This window comes from Homalodisca vitripennis, chromosome X (assembly GCF_021130785.1).
Source record: "Homalodisca vitripennis isolate AUS2020 chromosome X, UT_GWSS_2.1, whole genome shotgun sequence".
NCBI lineage: Eukaryota > Metazoa > Arthropoda > Insecta > Hemiptera > Cicadellidae > Homalodisca > Homalodisca vitripennis.
The window spans coordinates 44,955,589-44,977,500 of record NC_060215.1 but is presented as its reverse complement, the minus strand read 5'-3'; the positions used below and the strand labels follow the sequence as shown (position 1 = coordinate 44,977,500).

The 21,912-nt window shown below is 31.2% G+C and overlaps 1 protein-coding gene across 1 annotated transcript in view; it reads left to right on the top strand.

The window, feature by feature from the left end:
* LOC124369432 overlaps window positions 1-21,912 on the top strand; it is a 72,141-nt gene that overhangs the window by 44 nt on the left and 50,185 nt on the right. The window contains exon 1 of the mRNA XM_046827437.1: window positions 1-25. This exon is cut by the window's left edge and continues 44 nt beyond it. Coding sequence (XP_046683393.1) covers window positions 1-25 — 25 coding nt within the window. The remainder of the gene's footprint in view (window positions 26-21,912) is intronic.

Genomic DNA, 21,912 nt, shown 5'->3' with positions numbered 1-21,912 from the left:
TTCTCAGGACAATGTTATAGTGCAAGTAAGTATACAGTCATATAATACATATCGCTGTCATTTTGATATAGCAAACTTCTCCTGTAACAATTTACGTTGTGGTAATTTTAAACAAAATTTAACTAATTAGCACTCTATTAATAATTTTACCTCATCACCATTACATCTGGTGTAAGTTGGTGTACAATGATATCTGTATACCTGTTGATACACAGATAGATGAATAACGAGGTTTCATTTTATACATATGAGTACGAGGCCTTTGGTTGGAAGATGTAAGTATAGTTTGTATTATGATAAAATTGGCTAAATAATATAAGGCCTGCAGAAGGAATCCGCTAAAGTACAATACGGATTTGTAGAGGTTACTGAATTAAATAAACGATGACTGAGAGTATACTCTCAACAAAACTTATTACAGTTAATTCAATACAATTAATTCAATGAAAACAGTCATATTATCAACTATTAGAAATTTTAATTGAAATGCTCATAAGGATTAATTACTTCATCTGTTAGCAATGTTAAAGTTTTCTATTAATTGGAAAATCTTATATTACTTTAATCCAATAACCAACAATAAATACATAGACGAGGCATTGATTCGTTACTGAAACTTCTAAATTTAATTTAATAATTTATACTAACCACATTGAGAATATTATATTAGTGCAGAAGTCTATCGAGGGGCCTGGGGAGAGAGTTTGATCGCTAGCGTTTGTTATCTTAGTGAAAATAAATTATATATAAAACTATATCTATGGATGTTTCCTTGACAACTTGCTAGTAGGACACCCGTCGTTAAGGCACCGAAAACTGCATTGCTTTGAAAATCCAAATTTACTGTCCTGAGATGCAAAGATTGGTAATAAGCTCAGCAAGTGGAAGGGGCAAAGAGTGCAGCTTGCCTGGATCCCCGCTTTCTCTGGGACATGGCAACCTCCTTGGCGGCATCTTGGCCTGTAGAGTGACTCCTGATGAATCGATTTTGAGTGCCCAAGTAGGGCTTGTAGAGTTTGAGTGTCATGCCAAATTTTAAACGTCGCTGGAAATTCGTTTGAATTTTGCTTTGCATACACACAGAGCTTTTTGTAATTTGTGTGAAAAATAAATATACTGTAGAGAGAATTCTTATCTTCCGGAATAATCCTCTTATTATGCTGAGGTTTTGCAGATTTCTAATGTTTTTTTCTACATTAACACGGCCGTGTTAATAGACTCATAAATCCTGACTCCACTCGTATATAAGAAAACTGACCAAATTTAAAAAAACTATTTATAAATATGAAATTTCAACTATTCAAAACTAATTAACAAATTAAATCGAGACTCAGAACAAATAATTATAGGAGTACACATTAAGCCCAAATCATTTTTCAATCATCCCTACCTCTACCCATCTATCTGGTTTGTTGGGACAACCGCTCACGACGAGGGACAACTCAGTGCTCAGTCTCAACGTTGTGATGCGTATGTATGTTTTAGTAGTATGCTGAGATCTGTGTTGTGTCGTGACGTTGTGTTAGTGTGGTTATGCATGTATTCGGTTTTAATGTTGAACTTTGATTTTGGATCTGTAACTTTAACGTGTTCATCACCATTGTATTTGAATTTTTAACTTTTTACATATATAATTCCATGTTTTTTGGTTTGGAAATTAAAGAGGAAATCGGTACACCAGCGCTCAAAATGTATTGAAAATATATATGTTCAAGCGAGAAAGCACTCTGTTAATGGAAAATTACAATATAACCAAAACAAAATAACATATATCAAAATATCGTTAAAAATATGTTTAGCGATTTAAAAAATAATATCATTTTTAAGGGTAGTTTTTCCTGCACTCCTCATACAGAAATAACTATATTAGAAACAAAAACATTTTATATTCGATATTTTAATCAACTGACCTACTGCGATATTTAACAACACTAAAGTTATATGAGTGTTATATACCTCAGTATTTAACGGTTAAAATTTTCATTGTGATCCTAAGATTAAAATTGGGTACATGTCATTTAATTATAATATTTGCCGCGTAAACTTATATAGCCTATTTACAAACAGTTTTTATCCTTGCAAGGTTTAAAAAAATTTTTTAGTTAGATGTTATGAAAAATTTCCTAATGTATGCGCGTAGGTTATATGAGAAGAATATAATTATTTAATTTTGAAATCACTATCCAAAAAATAGTACTGAATTTAAAAAAAAATTAGTGTAAATAACGTGGTATAAAGGAGTATCTATCCTAGCTTAATGACGAGTAACTCATTTTAGATATTATATTCTTTATTTTTTAAATTTAGTAAATTTATTTAAATCGTGTAAAATAACTCGTGAGCAAATCGTTTGCTATGTACAATGCGTACACAGCACATAGTGCGCGGGCATACCAGATAGTTTTTATTTTTTACGCCGTGAGATCAATATACAACCCACATGAAATCATATATAAACATTCCCCTTTTGTTGTCACTTGTAAATTTTCTAATATTTTATAAATTCACTTTAGTTATTCACTAGTTTAATTTCATGTTGATTCTGGGACTAATGTAGTAAAGTTCTTTAAGTTTTATTTGTTGTATTGTATCTCAGAGAATCAGGTGAACTTGGGTCAGAGCACAAACAGATAAAAACTTCTCTAATAGGTTCCAACCACAAGGGCCAGCTGTTTTCAGCAGTTACGGATGCGTGGGTGCTTAGTTGAAAATTATAGGATTAATTTACAACGATTCAAATGAGCACTTTTGGGATTTTCCATATTTGTTTACTCTTTTTGCTAATTTGTAATGATATCCTTTTACCTATGTTTGTGTTAGTTATATTTTACTGGAATAATTTATATAAGAATTTTAATTTAAATGGCCCTTGATGGTGCATGTACAAGCACACACAAAAAGTGTTATGACCTGTTACGTTTAAGAGTTCTCTTCGCTCACTCCAAAGCCCTGTTATTCAAAAGATTGCACACGCAGCGAGTTCAAATGTTATGGTAGAAGAATATTTAATTAGTTTTTATGTACTTAAAAATTTATTTTCAATCTGAATGTTCAAAAGAACTATGGTACAACGCTCTAGTCTGTGGGTTATCTAAAAGTATAAAGTTAACCGTTGCTGATTACTTTAAAAAGTTACTCAGAGCAAACAAAACAACTGTATCTAACTACCTTTTTATGACATGTAAATATTAAAGATATCCGGAACTCACTGTACTTGGGGCAAACAGATTTGTTAAGATCTCCACAATTGTTGGTTAGTAGCCGTTGTTAATGGCAGTCTATTTCTGATTATTTTTGTACAACCTTTCTTTCCTTATACCTTAGAATATTACATTTTAGTTGGGTTCTATTATATAAATACTAATATACAATATTTTTAATATTTTAAATTACAGAAATGCATAATAATTCATAAATTATCTTTCGACCAACGAAACATTATTTGACTTGTAAGTAAATAAAACATTTAACCATAGTTATAGGTTCATAAATTGCTTCAACTTATATTGAGTTATATCGTAATTCCGTAAAATGTTTCAACAATGAACTAATTTCGTGGTTTTTAGTGAATAAATATCTAATAACAAAGAAATAAATTAGAAAGATAGATTTAAATGCTATAAATGCATTCCCTAGTAAAAGAAACATTTATAAGAAGACTCCTTAAAACATGTGGAATCAAGAGCCAGAATTGTGTATGAATGTAACTTAATAATGTTATTAAAATAATAAGTATTAACAAATTCCAGTCATTTGACCTATAGAGTTAAGGTTTAGAAAAGAAAAGTACTTAAAAAATGAATATTGTGTCTAAAATGTTTAACTACAATATATAGGTGTAAATTACTAAAAAGTATAAACTTCGGTACAAACTTACAATAGATGTACAAAGTATTGGGGAAATGTTAAAAGTGTCTCAAAATTAAAAATACGATATTTTTTCATTTAATATAGTTGCAAATGACTATTTACATTAAAATATCTTAAATAGTTCTTTACTTAAATAAATCATTATTACTTTTTCATTCCTCAAAATTATACGATGAACTCTCAGATACAAAACCTGGCCGAATAAAGATATTATTATTAAATTTAAATAAATTTTATAAATATATTTATCCAAAAAGTAAACACAAACAAACATATAGAAACTTTTGCATAGTAAATTTTGTATATTATGTAACATGGAATCTTATCATTTTATACAACAACGTTTAAAGATTTTGTTTTACCATTTGGCATAGAATCATTCACTTATTCAAAATGACTGAATAGTTTGAACATAATAATTGACACGAGAATGAAATAAATTATGATGTACGATAAATCTCATTACAAACAAATGTATTCATAACAACACATGTAAAAAAATAGTTCATTTGAAAAATGTCTAACATTATTTAGCTCGGTTAGTAGTTACAATAGATTTCGAAAAGGTTAGGATTTATTACAAGTGGCATCTTATATCCTTATGGACTACTTTACGTTCTTCTTATTATTATTTTTTCCGATACAGTGTTATTTGGACTAGAAGCTAAACGTGCCTATAATAATACATAATAATAAAATAGTGGTTTAAAGTTAATACAAGGTAGACATACAGAACGGAATAACTTATACCTCACAATGATATACAAATATCACCAAATACGATATGTTTACGTGAAAACTTTTAAAACTACATAGTCATCAAATTTACTCAGTTTTGGCTGAAATATTTTTCATAGAGTTTATCTAAATTTGAACAGTAAAAAGTTTTGCATCCGTTCACAAATACTATACTGTATTTATAGGTATATTTTATAGTGATAATAAAACATAACATTTATAAGACATTAGTTATTTATTATTCTCGTAATTCTAAATAATATTATTTCAACTGAGGACTAAAAGTTAGCTTTTGAATCCAAAAGCGAACGAGGAATAGACAGACATAAATTACTACGAGTTTTAAGTGAGACCTGCTGGAATTATTAAATATTTTAAAATTCTTTTAAATCGCTTGACCATATAATTTTATTTTCATTATTTAAATTTGAAAACGTGAAACATAAAAGGTACATACTGTTTTTCATTATGCAGCTTTTTTAAAGTACGCAAAAAAATGAAATATATTTATAAAATAAAAATTGTAAACTTCAAATATATAACATTATATACCTTTCCTTATAGGCTCTTGTTCATCGGGTAGTTGTTATAATTTTAAATGGATTTACCTTAGTTTATACTGAATACCGCATTGCGAATTTTAACTAAATCCTAAATTACTGTAGGTCTTTTTAGTACTTTTACTTATTACTTTTGTTACAATATGTTTATTAAACTGGGATATTAATAAATTATTTTCCTTTCATGCATACTCATATTTTGTAGTAATAAAGAAAGAATATAAAAAATGGTTTTCTATAAGCCCCAATATTCTGTACAAATAGTTTTTAACAATTATTGGAAAATGTTCTCTTATAAAACTGTCATTACTAGGAAAATATTATAACGTTTTTAATTATCATGAGTGCAGAATTGTATATTGAACTACAGAGTTCACACTCTTTAAGTCCTTTTTACAGAACTTTCCTTAACGAAAAGAATCATTACATTTGTTCTATTTACTACTTTTCAACTTATATATCAAAATAAATTTTATCACTAACTTAATTAGAATACAAAGACCAAATAATTTGTCAAAGTATATTGTGGATTTAGTTTCTGTGTCTTTCATTATGACATGTACGTTAACGAAGGCTTCAGTTGTTAAAACTTATTCTTTTATTTATAAAGTTTGTTGCGGTGCATTAAGAAAAAATAAACCCATATACAACAATCATAATAATCAAAATCTTAAAATGGGAATATAAATTTATGATACAATAATTATGTATGTTTGTAATATTTTATGTGAAATAACAACAACAAATAAAATCAACCTATAAGTACACCATACGAAATGTCAAAATACTTTAAAATATTGTTTAAAAATATTAAAAGAAACTAAGAAATTAAAAAAATAAGACTGTGCGTTACAAATCACACCACAACCAGCCGCCCCAACAGACAAGTACTTATTACAGGGAGAGCTGTTGGATAAATTAAAATAAAGAATAAATACAAACCTAATCCGTTATAAAGGAGGTAAATATGTAATATATTACGCTTTCCAAAAAGATAAAACCAAAGAATGTGAGTATAATAATGGAGAAATAAAGAAAAAATTATCCTTCAAAATAATAAAAAACTGTTTAAAATTAATATTGAAATACTGTAATTGAAGTATTTTATTTTAAAAATACATATGAATGTATTGTGAAAATATAAACTATGACTAAAGCATTAACGACAAAAATAACTCAACTACCAACTCAAGGGAAGGGTGTAGACACACGCCCGGTGACCTCAAGTGAAATATATCATATTCGCTATAATTAGGTATTTTATATACTAAGACAACATTATGATGTCAGATAACCAATTAAGTATGATTATAGCATTAGAGTATTACAGTGATGCTGTTATAAAAATAATAGTTATTTATAATAATATAAATAATAATAATGTTTCGTTATCTGATATAGTAAAGCGGCTCAATTAGAGTGAATCGGGTTACATACACACATTAAGGTGATCATAAAAAAGGAAAAAATCCTACTCATACTTTATTGAATACTTTATAAAACTGGTGTAAATACTGAAAATAAGTTGAACTATTCATTATCAAGGAGTAAGATTAGATGAGGATGGTGCTTTGATTATATCAAAATGAAATACCTAACAAAATGTTGATTGTGAAACATTAATCACTTTCCTTTTAAAATTTATAGATCAGCATATTTCCGTCTCACTCAGAATTTAACGGATCACCATTAACACTAACATTAAACTAATAATTCTCAGCTATAAGAATTTAAATGTATTATTAGGATACAATAAATTATAATAGAAAATTAACAACACATGTAACCATAAAAATATGTATTATGGTCAAAAATAAAAGACAGCTGTTTTCTGCAGCATAAAAGTCAGTTTTCTTGCTATTCCCATGAACTGCGCGTGTGTCATTTACAGCGCTTGCATTTCTCACACTGATTATAAACGGATGTTTACATACATGTTACCTCACATTAACCACGCTTGCAGAGACCTTTACTAACATCCGTAACTCATCTGGATACGTGATGCAGCAGTTGTATAAATTACTGTTCTTAATTTTTGTACACACACTTTTAGTTTAATAATAATTTGTGTGAAGAGTAAAGTTTATCTCTTCAATATTACAAAATATAAATAAATAGTAAATAACACACTGATAATTTTTAGTCCATTAATGAAATGCTTTTTAGAGGTAAGTTATAGTAATTAAAATTTTCATGTGGATACCGAGAAGAAAACTACTTGGAAATTTATTTATATAAATATATATAATTGAAACATATGTCATAAAATATAATTGAACATTCCTTATTATTACTCAATTTAAAAAGTTCGAGGTTCTAAAAAAGAGTTTAAAACGTTACAAACATTCATCTTGTTTCAATATTAGCCGACTATTTGGTATATCTTAGGTAAAAAGCAGCTTTACGCACCTGAATTGGTACACGTTACAAACATCTAAAAACGTGATCTCCTTCTCGATAAGCTTAGTATGCAGTGTTAAGATAAATAACAACAGTATTCCATTTAAGTTTCAACCACACACACATCTTGAATTCGAACCACGGAATCATAGTCGATTTTAAATTTCAAAAACTAATATAAGGAATCTAAAATTGTTTAATAGGAAATCCCTTAAAACACAGACTGTGTCGGTCTCGTTTTGGAAAGTAAAATAATTAATCTTGGCTTTTTCATGAGTTACAAGTATCTTTTTATCTTGTTTATAAGATAGGGATCTTCGGGAGGCATAAGATTTGTTTGCGTTTTATTTGTTACTACATTTATCGGTTGGGATGTGAGAGAAGGGGCGAGGGCCATACATAAGTCAAGTAGCTAGAACGATGATAAGGGATAAGCAACAGATAAGCCTCTTGAACTAGGGACGCACCTGCATGAACATGCCGCCCTGCATGTATGCATTTGTTCACCCACCCTCTTCCTGCTGGATCCGTAATCATGTTACTTTGGACACGGCCCTATACATACAATGTTTTAGTTTTAATCTCTAAGTGGTTTGATTACCAGTAGCAACTAGTTTATGACAACTATCCAAAGTGTCTAGTACACCAATATTGTTGCAGTGTGGTTTGTTCTATGTAGAAGATCATATATTTCTATGAACTGATAATGCTGTAGCTTGTTTGTGTATATGCAATAGTTTATACTAGTATCGTGAGTGAATAATTAATTATTCTCTACCTTGTTTAAAATTATTTAATTAAACAATATGACTTAATATACAAACTACTGGACATATTGGTATAACTGTAAATTAAAATTAGGTTTTACATACTACTTAATTTTAAAAATTTCTTAGTAAAATTATATATTGTACTTAAAATGCCCGAGTAACTAATTACAGGTTCTTATTGTTTGATTCATCACAAATCCAGTTTGAATGTTTTATAAATTATTTTACCTATTTACACTATTGTAGTGTTGAGTTGATATGAGAAGGAAGTCGAAAATGTAACGTGTTTCCTTTTTCATTGTATCTTTAGAAATTTTAATGTGAACTGTATGAAAGTTTGTGGTATAATAAACCTGATCTATGTCCTTTATTTGAAGTTTGATTGTGACGAAGGAAGGATTTTGAAGGAAACAGGATTTTTCTGGACATTTTATATCGTAGTGTTAGTGATTTTTTTATCACTGAACGATGGCAAATGTCCGGAAAAATACTGACCTATGTTATTATGAGCTTAAAGTAAAAGAAGGAAACATGCAACATATATGAAAATAAAAATATTCAATACAAGTGACAGCGTACATGTTTATTAAATGTTAAGGTACACTGACAGGATTTTATGTTATGCATGCTAAAGTATTAAATAGCTTTTTTCATATCAATATTCCAATTAAACTGCGTTTCTGGATAACAAGGTTTAGACCTTTCATTTCGTGAACATGACCGATTTCCTGATTATTTACTATTAGAAACAAATAATCAGTGTATGAATGTATTGTAAACATAATTTTCAATTAAATGTTTATCCTGTAACCTTCTCGAAAATATGTTATATTTCTCGGTTTGCAAATTCTACAAATACACTAAACTAACATTCATTATATAAGTAACCTCCTAATTCAGCTAAAATATTGGAGTTCATTGTTACTTGTTGCAGGCATGAAAGAAAACCTACAATATAACTGTGCCGTTATTTAGTTGTATTTATATAATACATATTATCGCAACCCTGTTACTCGTTACTGGTTAATATAAGTTACATCCGATGTTTTTGGAACTAAAGTATTGGCGGATTAATAACCTAACTGGCACGCGTATTAATTTTTTCTCTCGTGAACTTTGTAGCTGCTGTTCCTGCTGCCCAGCAACTTATCGCGTGCCATGTCCGTAAGTAATATTTATATTTTCGTATTATACGTAAATTAGCTCTTTCGTGCGAGACATCTAGTTTTGAATTTAATATAAATTAAAGTTGTAAATAGTAAAGTAACTTACCTTAGTTGATGTTTTATTTGGCAGATTAATACTGATAATAGTGTGGTGGTGTCTTTCTGACGAGACCACGTTGTCTTGAATATCGTTGTCTCGATAAATAGCTAATAACGTCATAATTTTGATTTAGATAAGTTAAACTGAGTCTCTGATTTCAAATTCGAGTCTCTGAGTTTGATTTTAACTATAAGTACAACTTTTAATCTAAAAATCTTCACTTTTTCTGACTACAGCTGCAATGTCAAGCCAATTTGCTAACGTCCGCGCTCGTGAAGCGACATCAACGTGAAGGGAAGTCAGTTTTAAAGTTTTTAATAATTATTAAGTTTGTATGCAAAATTCCCATAGAACATTCCAAGCAATAGGCAATACATTTTTTTAATTTTTACATCTAGAAGTTTTATTTTTTATCTTTTATGATTATTTTCCACAATTAAACATATATGTAAGTAAACTTTGCAAATCGAGTATTCATTACTAGGACCTCAGCGGTATCCAACCCCTTGCGTTTCGTCTATTTGGTACATAACATACGTACGGCAGGTCTCAATGAATACATATGTTGACGAAATCATGATCACTTTTCGAGGTTCTATCAAAACGTGCCAGGTAAACACCGCAGATTTGTCACTAGGTTTTTCAATTACGTGTGAAACGGCAACATTTAAAACTTGTAGTTGTGTAACGGGAGGATCAAGGTGTACCACGAGAGATAGTTGTTGCCATAAGTGTTGTAGAACTTGTTTAGATATTAGCGTAGAATATATGAATTTTTATATTGATAACATCTTCACAAGTAGGCTATTGATTTGGCAATTATTGAAATACTAACACTATGTAGGAATAATTTGAAATTATTCGATATTACTAAACTTCATTAGTAAATACGTGTTTAATATGTGAAACTACTGAATGTGACTTCTACTGTATTTAAAGTAAAATAAAATAATATTATGCTAAATGCGCCATAAAGTTACTGGGAGTCAGACACTATACATTTGTTGATCATTAAGTTTTACATAAATATAATACAAATTCTTACTTTTTATATACAAGATTGCTCGCAATGCTCTACATAATGAACGTTTGCCAAATGCATTGGTATATTTGATAAAGAACTCTCAAGATGTATAATAATTTTAAAGTTTAGTTAAGTTGTTAGTCAGGACCTTGACATCAAAATATTATACATTATGACACTTTAGGGCTGAAGTCTCAAAGATTTTCATATATACAGTACCCAAGAAAGACTTCATTTGTACTGGAAGTATATTTTACGATGAAACGATGCATAGTTCGTTAGAAAGTATTATTTAAGGACTTATTTTAATCTCCTCATACGTACGTGGAATCCAGATTCCAGGAGAAAAGTCATTGAAAATTTCAGTTTTCAGACGCTGCCCTCAGCGAAACTAATCTGGACATTCACAGATATTAGTGTCCACACATTAGAAAACTAGTATTAATGTTGTGCAAATATAAATAAACGAGGGCAGATTTTATAAAAGAAAATTATGTGATTTAAATATATCATTTTCTTTAATAAGAATGTACTATATACATAGGTTACAGTCGACATGTACAAATTAACCGTAAAATAATATGAAATTATTTAAATCATACTTCATAATCGTGAAATTAAAGTGATGACTATGAAACAATGGAATTGTGATAAAGGAATGCCTGCGCTGGAATGCCTTTCGTCTGGTCTGCAATAAGGAATGCAGTTATCCGTCGAACCATATATATGATCGATAAAGCCAGTGTTAATACTTCATAAACATTTATTATCAATCTTGATTGAATAAGGTAGTTTATATGATAGTAACTACCTATTTATATACAGCTATTACATTTTAAGCTACAAATAAAGAAAATTTACATTTAAATAACGTTCTGTATATTCAATTTATACGAATGATACAGTTTTTAAGTAGGTAGTATTTTGTATATAAGTTTTTGCTGATAACATCTAACATGATGCTGTTCAAGATTTATAAAATAAATTTGAATTATGAGGTAAGACCCAATGCTGTTAAGGGAAATTTATCGTATAGGTTGATAGTGATTCCACGACAATATTCAGTGATAAAAAGTTCACTTTATATAAGAAGTCAAATGTTATTAATTATAAAAATTTATTAGTGAATTTGTGTTTGTTTATCCTTTTTAAAATGTTTTTAAAAACAAAGTATTAAAAATAAGTACTAAAAGATTAAAATCCCTCGACGTGGTAACGTTGGTGAATTGTCTCCGTCACCAAACTCGTTGCTCTGCCGTAGTTTAGCGCGTTCGTGTAGACATTATATTAGGAGCCGTATACCGAGTATAAACAGAATGCACAATAAACAAAAAACTGGTACATCGTAAAGCATAGCGATGTCCCTACTAATGGTGGAACCAGGTGATGGCAGTTATAACTATACCCAGTTGTGTTATTAGTATTACTCTCAGATGTGTAAGGATTATAAAGACAGTGTAAAAAACACTGATACATCGTAAACCATACCTGTAATCATGTCCTTGCTATTGGCGTAACCTGGTCGCCGCAGTTCAACCTATACCCAGTTGTGTTATTAGTATTACTCTCAGATGTGTAAGGATTATAAAGACAGTGTACAAAACACTGATACATCGTAAACCATACCTGTAATCATGTCCTTGCTATTGGCGTAACCTGGTGGCCGCAGTTCAAGCTATACCCAGTTGTGTTATTAGTATTACTCTCAGATGTGTAAGGATTATAAAGACAGTGTAAAAACACTGATACATCGTAAACCATACCTGTAATCATGTCCTTGCTATTGGCGTAACCTGGTCGCCGCAGTTCAAGCTATACCCAGTTGTGTTATTAGTATTACTCTCAGATGTGTAAGGATTATAAAGACAGTGTAAAAACACTGATACATCGTAAACCATACCTGTAATCATGTCCTTGCTATTGGCGTAACCTGGTCGCCGCAGTTCAACCTATACCCAGTTGTGTTATTAGTATTACTCTCAGATGTGTAAGGATTATAAAGACAGTGTACAAAACACTGATACATCGTAAACCATACCTGTAATCATGTCCTTGCTATTGGCGTAAACCTGGTGGCCGCAGTTCAAGCTATACCCAGTTGTGTTATTAGTATTACTCTCAGATGTGTAAGGATTATAAAGACAGTGTAAAAACACTGATACATCGTAAACCATACCTGTAATCATGTCCTTGCTATTGGCGTAAACCTGGTCGCCGCAGTTCAAGCTATACCCAGTTGTGTTATTAGTATTACTCTCAGATGTGTAAGGATTATAAAGACAGTGTAAAAACACTGATACATCGTAAACCATACCTGTAATCATGTCCTTGCTATTGGCGTAACCTGGTCGCCGCAGTTCAAGCTATAACCAGTTGTGTTATTAGTATTACTCTCAGATGTGTAAGGATTATAAAGACAGTGTAAAAACACTGATACATCGTAAACCATACCTGTAATCATGTCCTTGCTATTGGCGTAACCTGGTGGCCGCAGTTCAAGCTATACCCAGTTGTGTTATTAGTATTACTCTCAGATGTGTAAGGATTATAAAGACAGTGTAAAAAAAACTGATACATCGTAAACCATACCTGTAATCATGTCCTTGCTATTGGCGTAACCTGGTCGCCGCAGTTCAACCTATACCCAGTTGTGTTATTAGTATTACTCTCAGATGTGTAAGGATTATAAAGACAGTGTACAAAACACTGATACATCGTAAACCATACCTGTAATCATGTCCTTGCTATTGGCGTAACCTGGTCGCCGCAGTTCAAGCTATAACCAGTTGTGTTATTAGTATTACTCTCAGATGTGTAAGGATTATAAAGACAGTGTAAAAACACTGATACATCGTAAACCATACCTGTAATCATGTCCTTGCTATTGGCGTAACCTGGTCGCCGCAGTTTAAGCTATACCCAGTTGTGTTATTAGTATTACTCTCAGATGTGTAGGGAGTATAATGACAGTGTACAAAACACTGATACATCGTAAACCATACCTGTAATCATGTCCTTGCTATTGGCGTAACCTGGTGGCCGCAGTTCAAGCTATACCCAGTTGTGTTATTACTGTTTCTCTCCACTGTATAGGGAGTATAATGATAGCGTACAAAAAAACTGATACAACGTAAACCATAGTGATGTCCTTGCGAATGACGAAACTTGGTGGACCCAGTTATAGCTATACCCAGTTGTGTTATTAGTATCACTTTACACTGTATAGGGAGTATCAAGGCAATGTACAAAACATTGATTCAGAAGTCGGTCACAAAAGTCCTCACAGAAGTGTCAGTTACCTGGTAGGCCATGCATTCAGATAAGAAGGAGATATCATAGATCGTTTCTCCACACCCTGGACGACGGAAGTTGGAACTCCACTTTTGTGGAGGATGTGGAGTGCCGACCTGGCTGTTATTTTTAGGATTTAGCGGCCTCGAAAATTAGTCTCAGAAGATCTCCCCTCCACCCCGAATTACTCTGTTGGTGACGTTCCTGATTTTATTCTCAAGGGAACAGATCGTCAGACGAATGTCCACGATAGGTTTTTTGGCGTGATTTAGCAGGAGAAGAAGGTGAAACCCCCACTCCTCGCCCAAAGGAAACTGTTATAGCAGTGCCAGAAGGATCCGAGGACCACGACGGAGAGCGACAGTTCTGACATTCCTTACTGAAAAGCAAATGTTAGAGCCTCGCTCACAGACAAACCGGTACAGCAGATTTTTTGCTGTTTTGTTCCTCTGCTGTTCAGTTGAAGAACCCGTATTACTTCTTCTGAGTTATGAAAATGAAAATGAAAATTGCTTTAATTAAACAAGCAAAGTTAGGGCCTCATGGCCCTTTCTTACACTTAACCTGTATGAAAAATAGTTACTAACAAATATTAACTAAATTAATATTAACACTAATCTACTTTAATCTAATAATCACTAAAAAATTATAAATATACTTTAAAAAATAAAAATAAAAATATAGTTATACAATCATAACACAAAATAATATTTTACTTCCATTGTTAATAAGAACCAAAATCTATTAATAATACCTAATAACAATAAATTAAACCCGTATTACTTCTTCTGAGTTATGAGCTTCTGGACCGCATGTTTATGCGCCCAGCAGCGACTACACCCAGCGGAATGTCTCAACTACTCGCCTTTATACTTGCTATCACCGCACTTGTAGTAGATACTACTCCTGTCGGGACCGCTGCATCGATTGGCTACATTACCAAAAGCCACGCATATATAACACCTGGAGGCCGTGAGCTATTCGCTAGACACCTGACACACCCAATCTTGATGTGGTGCTCGCCTAAACCTTTAATGCTTTTCTGGCACCTAGGGATTGAATTGCTATCTTCTTTCCATGAGGTTTGGCCGTCAAAACGAAGGTCTTTACTTCGATGACGTCACCAATAACTTCACTTCACTTCTAACGAGTTTTACTTATTATGTAGACACTTCTCAAAGGCTACATATAATAATGTATTATTATGATTTTCTTTAATTTCCTTTACTCCTTTAAACATTGCAAGTCACTGAAGAACTTTTTATTTGGGTGCAAATTGGCTATCGGTTATTAAAAGTTGGAAATATTCGGACTTTAATCTAGTTAGCTGTATATGTTCTATATGTCTTGAGCTATATGTAAGGAGAGTACCTGCATCTGGGGAGCAATATCTGACTTGAAACATTAAAATAGAACAGGGATTTATGCTAGTGCCATGAACATCTTCTATGTACTAAACCTAATTTTGTTGTGCTATGAGCTCTCCTTGGTCTATGGCCTCTGGAAGAATATTGCTCTTTTTAAAACCAATCCAATTATCTTTTTGCATCTATATACAAGGTTGGGTTGTTATAAGACTCTACATGCTAACGGAAATAGGTACCTTTAACTGATATTTAAGAGAAAAAACTAATCAAAAATGTATCAGATACGAGTATGTTATCTAGTTTAGTGAAATATTATTAATACAATAATAATTTGACTTAGTATTAAACCTTATAAAATAAGATAATTGGATTTCTTCTAATATATATGCTGTGTATTACGATATATTTAAGCACCCTTTGGTCGGGGTTAGTATTACATTACTACGGAATGTGAGTTAAATTTCAAACATATTCATTTAATAAGCCTTGGAATTAAAATGTTGGGGTTTGGCAGAGAACTGGTGTAGGGAACCATTATTTAAAGACAGTAATTAAAATGTAACTCATTGTTATGAATATCATTTTATATTGTATTTAGGTGTTAAATTATATATGTTAGGAAAACCTTTAGGACTTGCTATTTTTGTGGATTTCCCCGGATATTTTTTACAACTGTATAAAACCTGTTCGCTTAGTCATATAAAAATCAATACTAAATATAGCCGTTTTTTTAAACATTAAGCTACCTCGTTCATGCGCAAGCTTGCCCCGATTATGTGTCTGCGTTTGTAACACGCTGCTCCTACTTAGCCTGTAACTCTGCAGGCCTCTACATATTTTTATGTGCTGACACATAAATACTATTGTTATCACCCCTTTCTCCAAATTTGGGCATGTTATAGTAGATTGCGAAGCTCATTCATTATTAATTTATATCTATGAAGATATGAATACAATTTGAAGATAAATCTTTTTCCCATAATATTCTGGAAATTAATCCCTTTGCAAAAATACTCTTTTTCTGACGATGGTAGGTGGCATTGTACAATTTTACACCTATACATTTCACACAGCTTACGCTACTCGATATTGCTTTCCTAAGTGACTGATTCCTTTTTAATTATTTGTTGTTCTTCACTTTAACAGAAATAAATAACCTAAATTAGGATAGGAGCTTATTCTACACGGAAATTGTATCAGGATTATTTGCTGAGGCGCTAACTGCAGTATAGAATCATTTAGTGAGACCAACTCCGGACCAGTTCAGCTGTCAATAATTGGCTACCGGCTGCACCAATAATCTGTGTTTTAACTATTACTAACTGAAAATTTTTTTATTAGATATCCTACATTAATGCGTCTTACTGTTTATAAATAAATTCAGTGATACATTCCAATTTTAAACTGTAGTTTGCTCATGATATTTGCAAAACACTCGCCAGTTGCAGACAGTGTTATATTACATCCAATACGGCATTGATCCTGGTAACGAACTAGTCAACTTCCCCACAATTATTTGACCTCTTGTTGTGTGGATATTCAGAAAATTGATATTTTCGTAAAAGAAAAAAAAAATACAAAAAGTGTGAGTGCTTTTCTTGCAAGCAACAAAACCTTATTAGTTGCAGGAGTACTTTATTTTGTTCTTAGTATTTCTTTAAACTGTATCAAAACATTGTAATGTACTATATCAACTGATACCTCTTAAAATGGCGATAATAATATAATACACATTGAAAGTCTTAAAAGTTTCAGATCCTCCTATAATTTTAAAAATGTTAATGGTATAAATGTTTACTTAGACCAGCCCTTGTCACAGTTCTGCAATCAGCTGTTACTAGGCAGTGTGGCCATCGGCTTCTTGCTGACCTTCTTCTGGGGAATTGCTCTTATAGTCCTACCGTAGTCTTACCTGCACACTATAGTCCTATGTCTAATCTTTTATTTTTTTTTTTTTTAATGGAGTTCTGCTCAATAGGTTGCAATACATTTTGCCTACGAATATTAGCAAGTGACTCGCTCCTAGATAACAATTTTTTTACCAACAACATTGGGCGTTCATAAGGTGATATTTCTGATTTCATTCAACGATAATTTTTCTAAATGTTTGCAAGTTTTTTGCAGTTTTATGAAATCAATTTATCTAAAATGTAAAGCAGTTATTAAGGATAAAAGCAAAAACATTAAAGCTCACTTAACCGCACAAGATAGTAAACATGTAACTCAATCAGAAAACTGAAATTCAGGTGTATTTTAACAAACATTACAACAAATTTTACAATCACAATCACTCTCCTTCAAACTTTCATCAAAGAATACAAAAATCAAGCCATGGATTACTCGTGATGTAATTAATTTCATAATAATTAAGTTTTAGTACGCTCAGCAAATTATGAATAATATATATATATATATATTTATTTATTTATTTATATTACGTTAAAAATCTGTGAAACGCAGCTATTAACAAGGCCAAATTATTCAGGCTGGTCGGGATGTTATGACATTTTGGAGTGTAATAAATGAAATTGCTGGCTGGAGCAGGAGTGGGGAACCGTTCAGAGGTAAAGGCTTTTGTCAACATGGCCAGGCTTCTTCTCCAGTTAATATTAAAGAAATTATCAAAACTGTCAATCAATTCTTCGCTTTAGTTGGGGAGCGTTTATTAAGTGCTATTAATGCTAATGTAGTCCTGGAAGTATATTTTAATTATAAGTTCAGTCCGAATTTGGTATGCTCCTTACAACTCCTGAGGAATTGTTCGAGATTGTTAACAATTAGAAAGGACACGGCCCCGGGATGGGATGGCATTTCTGCCAAGTTTATCAAGGATAATATGGTATTTATGGAAACCCTCTAGATATTAATTAATTCAAGCATTTGAACAGGATAATTCACTTATGCTTAAAATAGCATATATATTTTATTTCCACATATTATCATGGCAGCGTCTCCGTGTACAGATGGAGTATCTGTGATAGGTTGCTGCGTATCGGTGCTGCTGCTGCAGAGGTGTTATTACAATGTCTGTCCAATCAATAAAAAATCTGTTTAATTTAATAATTTCTCCCTTCAATATTCTTACAATACTGCAACCAAACATTATTGTTACTACTAATATTATTGTGTTATTGCATTGTTAAATTTTATTTGATCATAGCCCTAACTTTTTAAATGCATTTTTATAATTTTAGATATATTTACAATTTTCAAAATTTAGTATTTATTTACCCCGTTGATAACTTCTACGTTAAGAAACAAAGATTGTTTTAGTAAATTAAAAAAGACAAAACTGTTTTATAGTTCCTCTCTGCACACATGTATGAAGTGAGTAATTCCTCGAATTGTTGCTGTTGTTCATTATGTAAATTTCAGTGGAGAAAATACTTGTTAATAACTTATTGCACGTTTGCATAAACAACGCACCAGGTACTCGATTACTCGTATAGTGAAACAATATTGTGTTAATATGTTTACTTGGAACTGAAACATTCCTGGTATCACTCGTTGTACAATGTTAGTCTATAATCTTTCTGTGTACTGTTGCCCCAGTTCTGTAGTGAATAGAAGGAATATATTTAAGTACAACCATTGCACAGTTTTGCGTTCCTACAGATATTACACAACGTATCGTGGAAAGGTACTAAATAAATTATAATAATCTCCTCAAATTTACAATAAACAAACCAGACCGTAGTGTATTATTTGATGTAAAGATAAAGTAGTATAAATAAAAACATCTCAATAAATAAAATTCTTGTACTAACAATCCTCTGTCTCTAATGCAAATAAAATAAAACTTTGTGTTATTTAATCTATTTACAATGATAAATTAGCATAATTATATTGTTTTATTAAAATTTTTGTTATTAGATTGGCGCTCCATTTAAAAAACATTTTTTTAAACTTATGATTACATTTACAAATATAACTTAACAAACCATTTTGTCTTGTTATATAAAATGAAATTCTTGGTTATATGAAGGTTTAGTAAATACATATGTAATATAATAAAAATAAGACTCCCTTTTCTCGTATTAATAAAATAATGTAGTTTACTTAAATTGGACATTGATTTTTTAGTTAGATGTGTCAGTTACTAGAAAATTCATGTGTATATACGTGATGAAAATACACAGCATGTTTACAAACTGTAAGTAATGTAGTATTTAGAGAAAATGTAAGTATATAGCTTATTAACATGTTATATGTTAACAGTATTATATTCCAATAAAACCTGATATGAAAATGTGATGATACATTAAATGAATACGGAGAGCATGACACAATTTTATAAACCACCTCATATTATTGGAATAGTAAAGACATTAATTTTTTGAATTGGTTTAATGAAAGAATGTGACATTTTTAGCTTTAGGACGTTCGGCCTGCGTAATGAGAATCTTCGCTTTAAATAAACCGGCTAAACTTATATTCTTCTCTATAGAAGGGAATATCAGTAATGAAATGCTGAGAAATATGTACATTCTACCGTTACTAATAGCCTAACACTGCTGATATTAGAAAAGCAGGAGTTTGTTGCTTATCCAGCTCGCACTGCGACGCTCAGATGTCATAATTATTTAGTCTCTTAACAGTTTCTTATACCATAGGTCTAGCTCCAACACACTAAGCTATACATAGGATATACATTATATAATTTACCCATTAAGCCCTCAAAAAATGAAAATTATGAAGGAAATCATAGATGACTTATTAAGACAAAATATTATTAGACCTAGTTTATTGAGCTACTCTAGTCCTACCTTTTTAGTTGGTAAACCAAACAGTAATAAATTTCGCATGGTCATAAATTACTCTAAGTTGAACTTAAAGCTCGAAAAGGTTAACTATCCTATTGGTGATTTACATCAAAGTTATCATTACTTGGAAGGAGCTTGTTATTTTACAGTTTTGGATCTATGTAATTCCTTTTATCAAATAAAGATTAAAGAAAATTGTAAACACTTAACAGGTTTCTCTACTCAATTTTCGAGCTACGAGTTGAACAGGGTACCTTACGGCCTGCATTGTGATTCTGGCTTATTAAGCTCATATCTTGATAGAGTCCTTCATGCTATAAAATTTTAGTATTGTAGGAATTTTGTAGATGACCTAATAGTATTTTCTAAAAGTTTGGAAGAGCACATTATTCATTTAAAAGAAGTCATTAAAAGATTAAGTGATCACAATCTAACAGTCAATCCTAGTAAAGTGAAGTTTGCCTATAAGGAAGTGAGCTTTTTAGGCCATAAAATAAGTACAAATCAAATAAAAATAGACCCTGAAAGAACAGTTGAAATTAGGGAATTTTAACCTCCAAAGAATGTTAAACAAGTCAGTCGATTTATAGGAATGGTATCATATTTTCCTAAATACATAAAAGATTATGCTAAAATAGCTAGTCCATTAAATGAACTCAGAAAAAAGAAAGTAAAATTTAATTGGACAGTTGAGTGTAATGACAGTTTTTTGAAGCTAAAATCATATATAAGTAACCCCCCAGCGCTCAGGATAGCTGATTTTAATAAACCATTTATACTTATGTGTGACGCAAGCGAGATTGGTTTAGGAAGTACCTTACTTCAAGAATTTAATGGAGATAGGTTACCAATAGCTTACTATTAAATGAAATTCACAGACGCAGAGAAATGTATGTCAGTATATGAGAAAGAAGCATTGTCTGATATTTTAAGCATGGAAATGTTTCATTCTTACCTGGAAAATCAACCTTTTTTATTAATTACTGACAACAGCACATTTCTTGGGTATTAGGTCATTTCAGAAAGCTTGATAGGTTAGATAGGTGGGTAGAAAGAATATTAAGCTTGCCATTTAGAGTACAGCATGTGAAAAGAAGTGACAACAAGGTGGCTGATTGTTTATCAAGGATGCATGAAATTGTTCTAGATGAAGCTAATAATAAGAATAAAATTAGTACAGATAATAATAATAAGAAAAATAAGCAATACAAGAAACATAGATGTGTAAATAAGAAGGTAGTTAAAGATGACGAAATTGATGTTATTCAATTAAATGTTATAAAAGTTTTCCCATTAGCGTTCACTAAAATTGTACAACACCAGAACAATGATGTATAAATTCAAGATATTGTTAAAAGTATAGAGAGAAAAGAAAACAGTGATAAGTTTTATTTAAAAAAAGGTGTAATTATGTTTAGAATAAGTGATAGAAATAAGTGTAAAATTTAATTGCCAAAAATTTTGATTGAAATGATTTTTAATTATTATCACTCAAGTGTTCTTGGAGGTCATCCAGGTATAGAAAGAACCATTGCAAAAGTAACAGAACATTTTTACAGGCGAAACCTAGTTAATGAAATTAAGAATAAAATTAAGAAATGTGCTTTATATAAAATGTCTAAGCCTGCTCAACGTATATACGAGGGCCAATTAATCGCTGCTCATGCCAAACAAGCCTTAGAAACAATATACAGGGTGATTCAAAACTAAACGGCAATCTCTCGGGAGCTTATTCTATAGCTAAAAACAAGTAAAAAAGTTCATATAACCATATGCCCGGAAACGCTTCGTTAGCGAGTTACGCCTAGCGAAAGATTTCGCCCGGATTTCAGAACCCTTGGTGAAGTCAGGCCGTATAAAAAT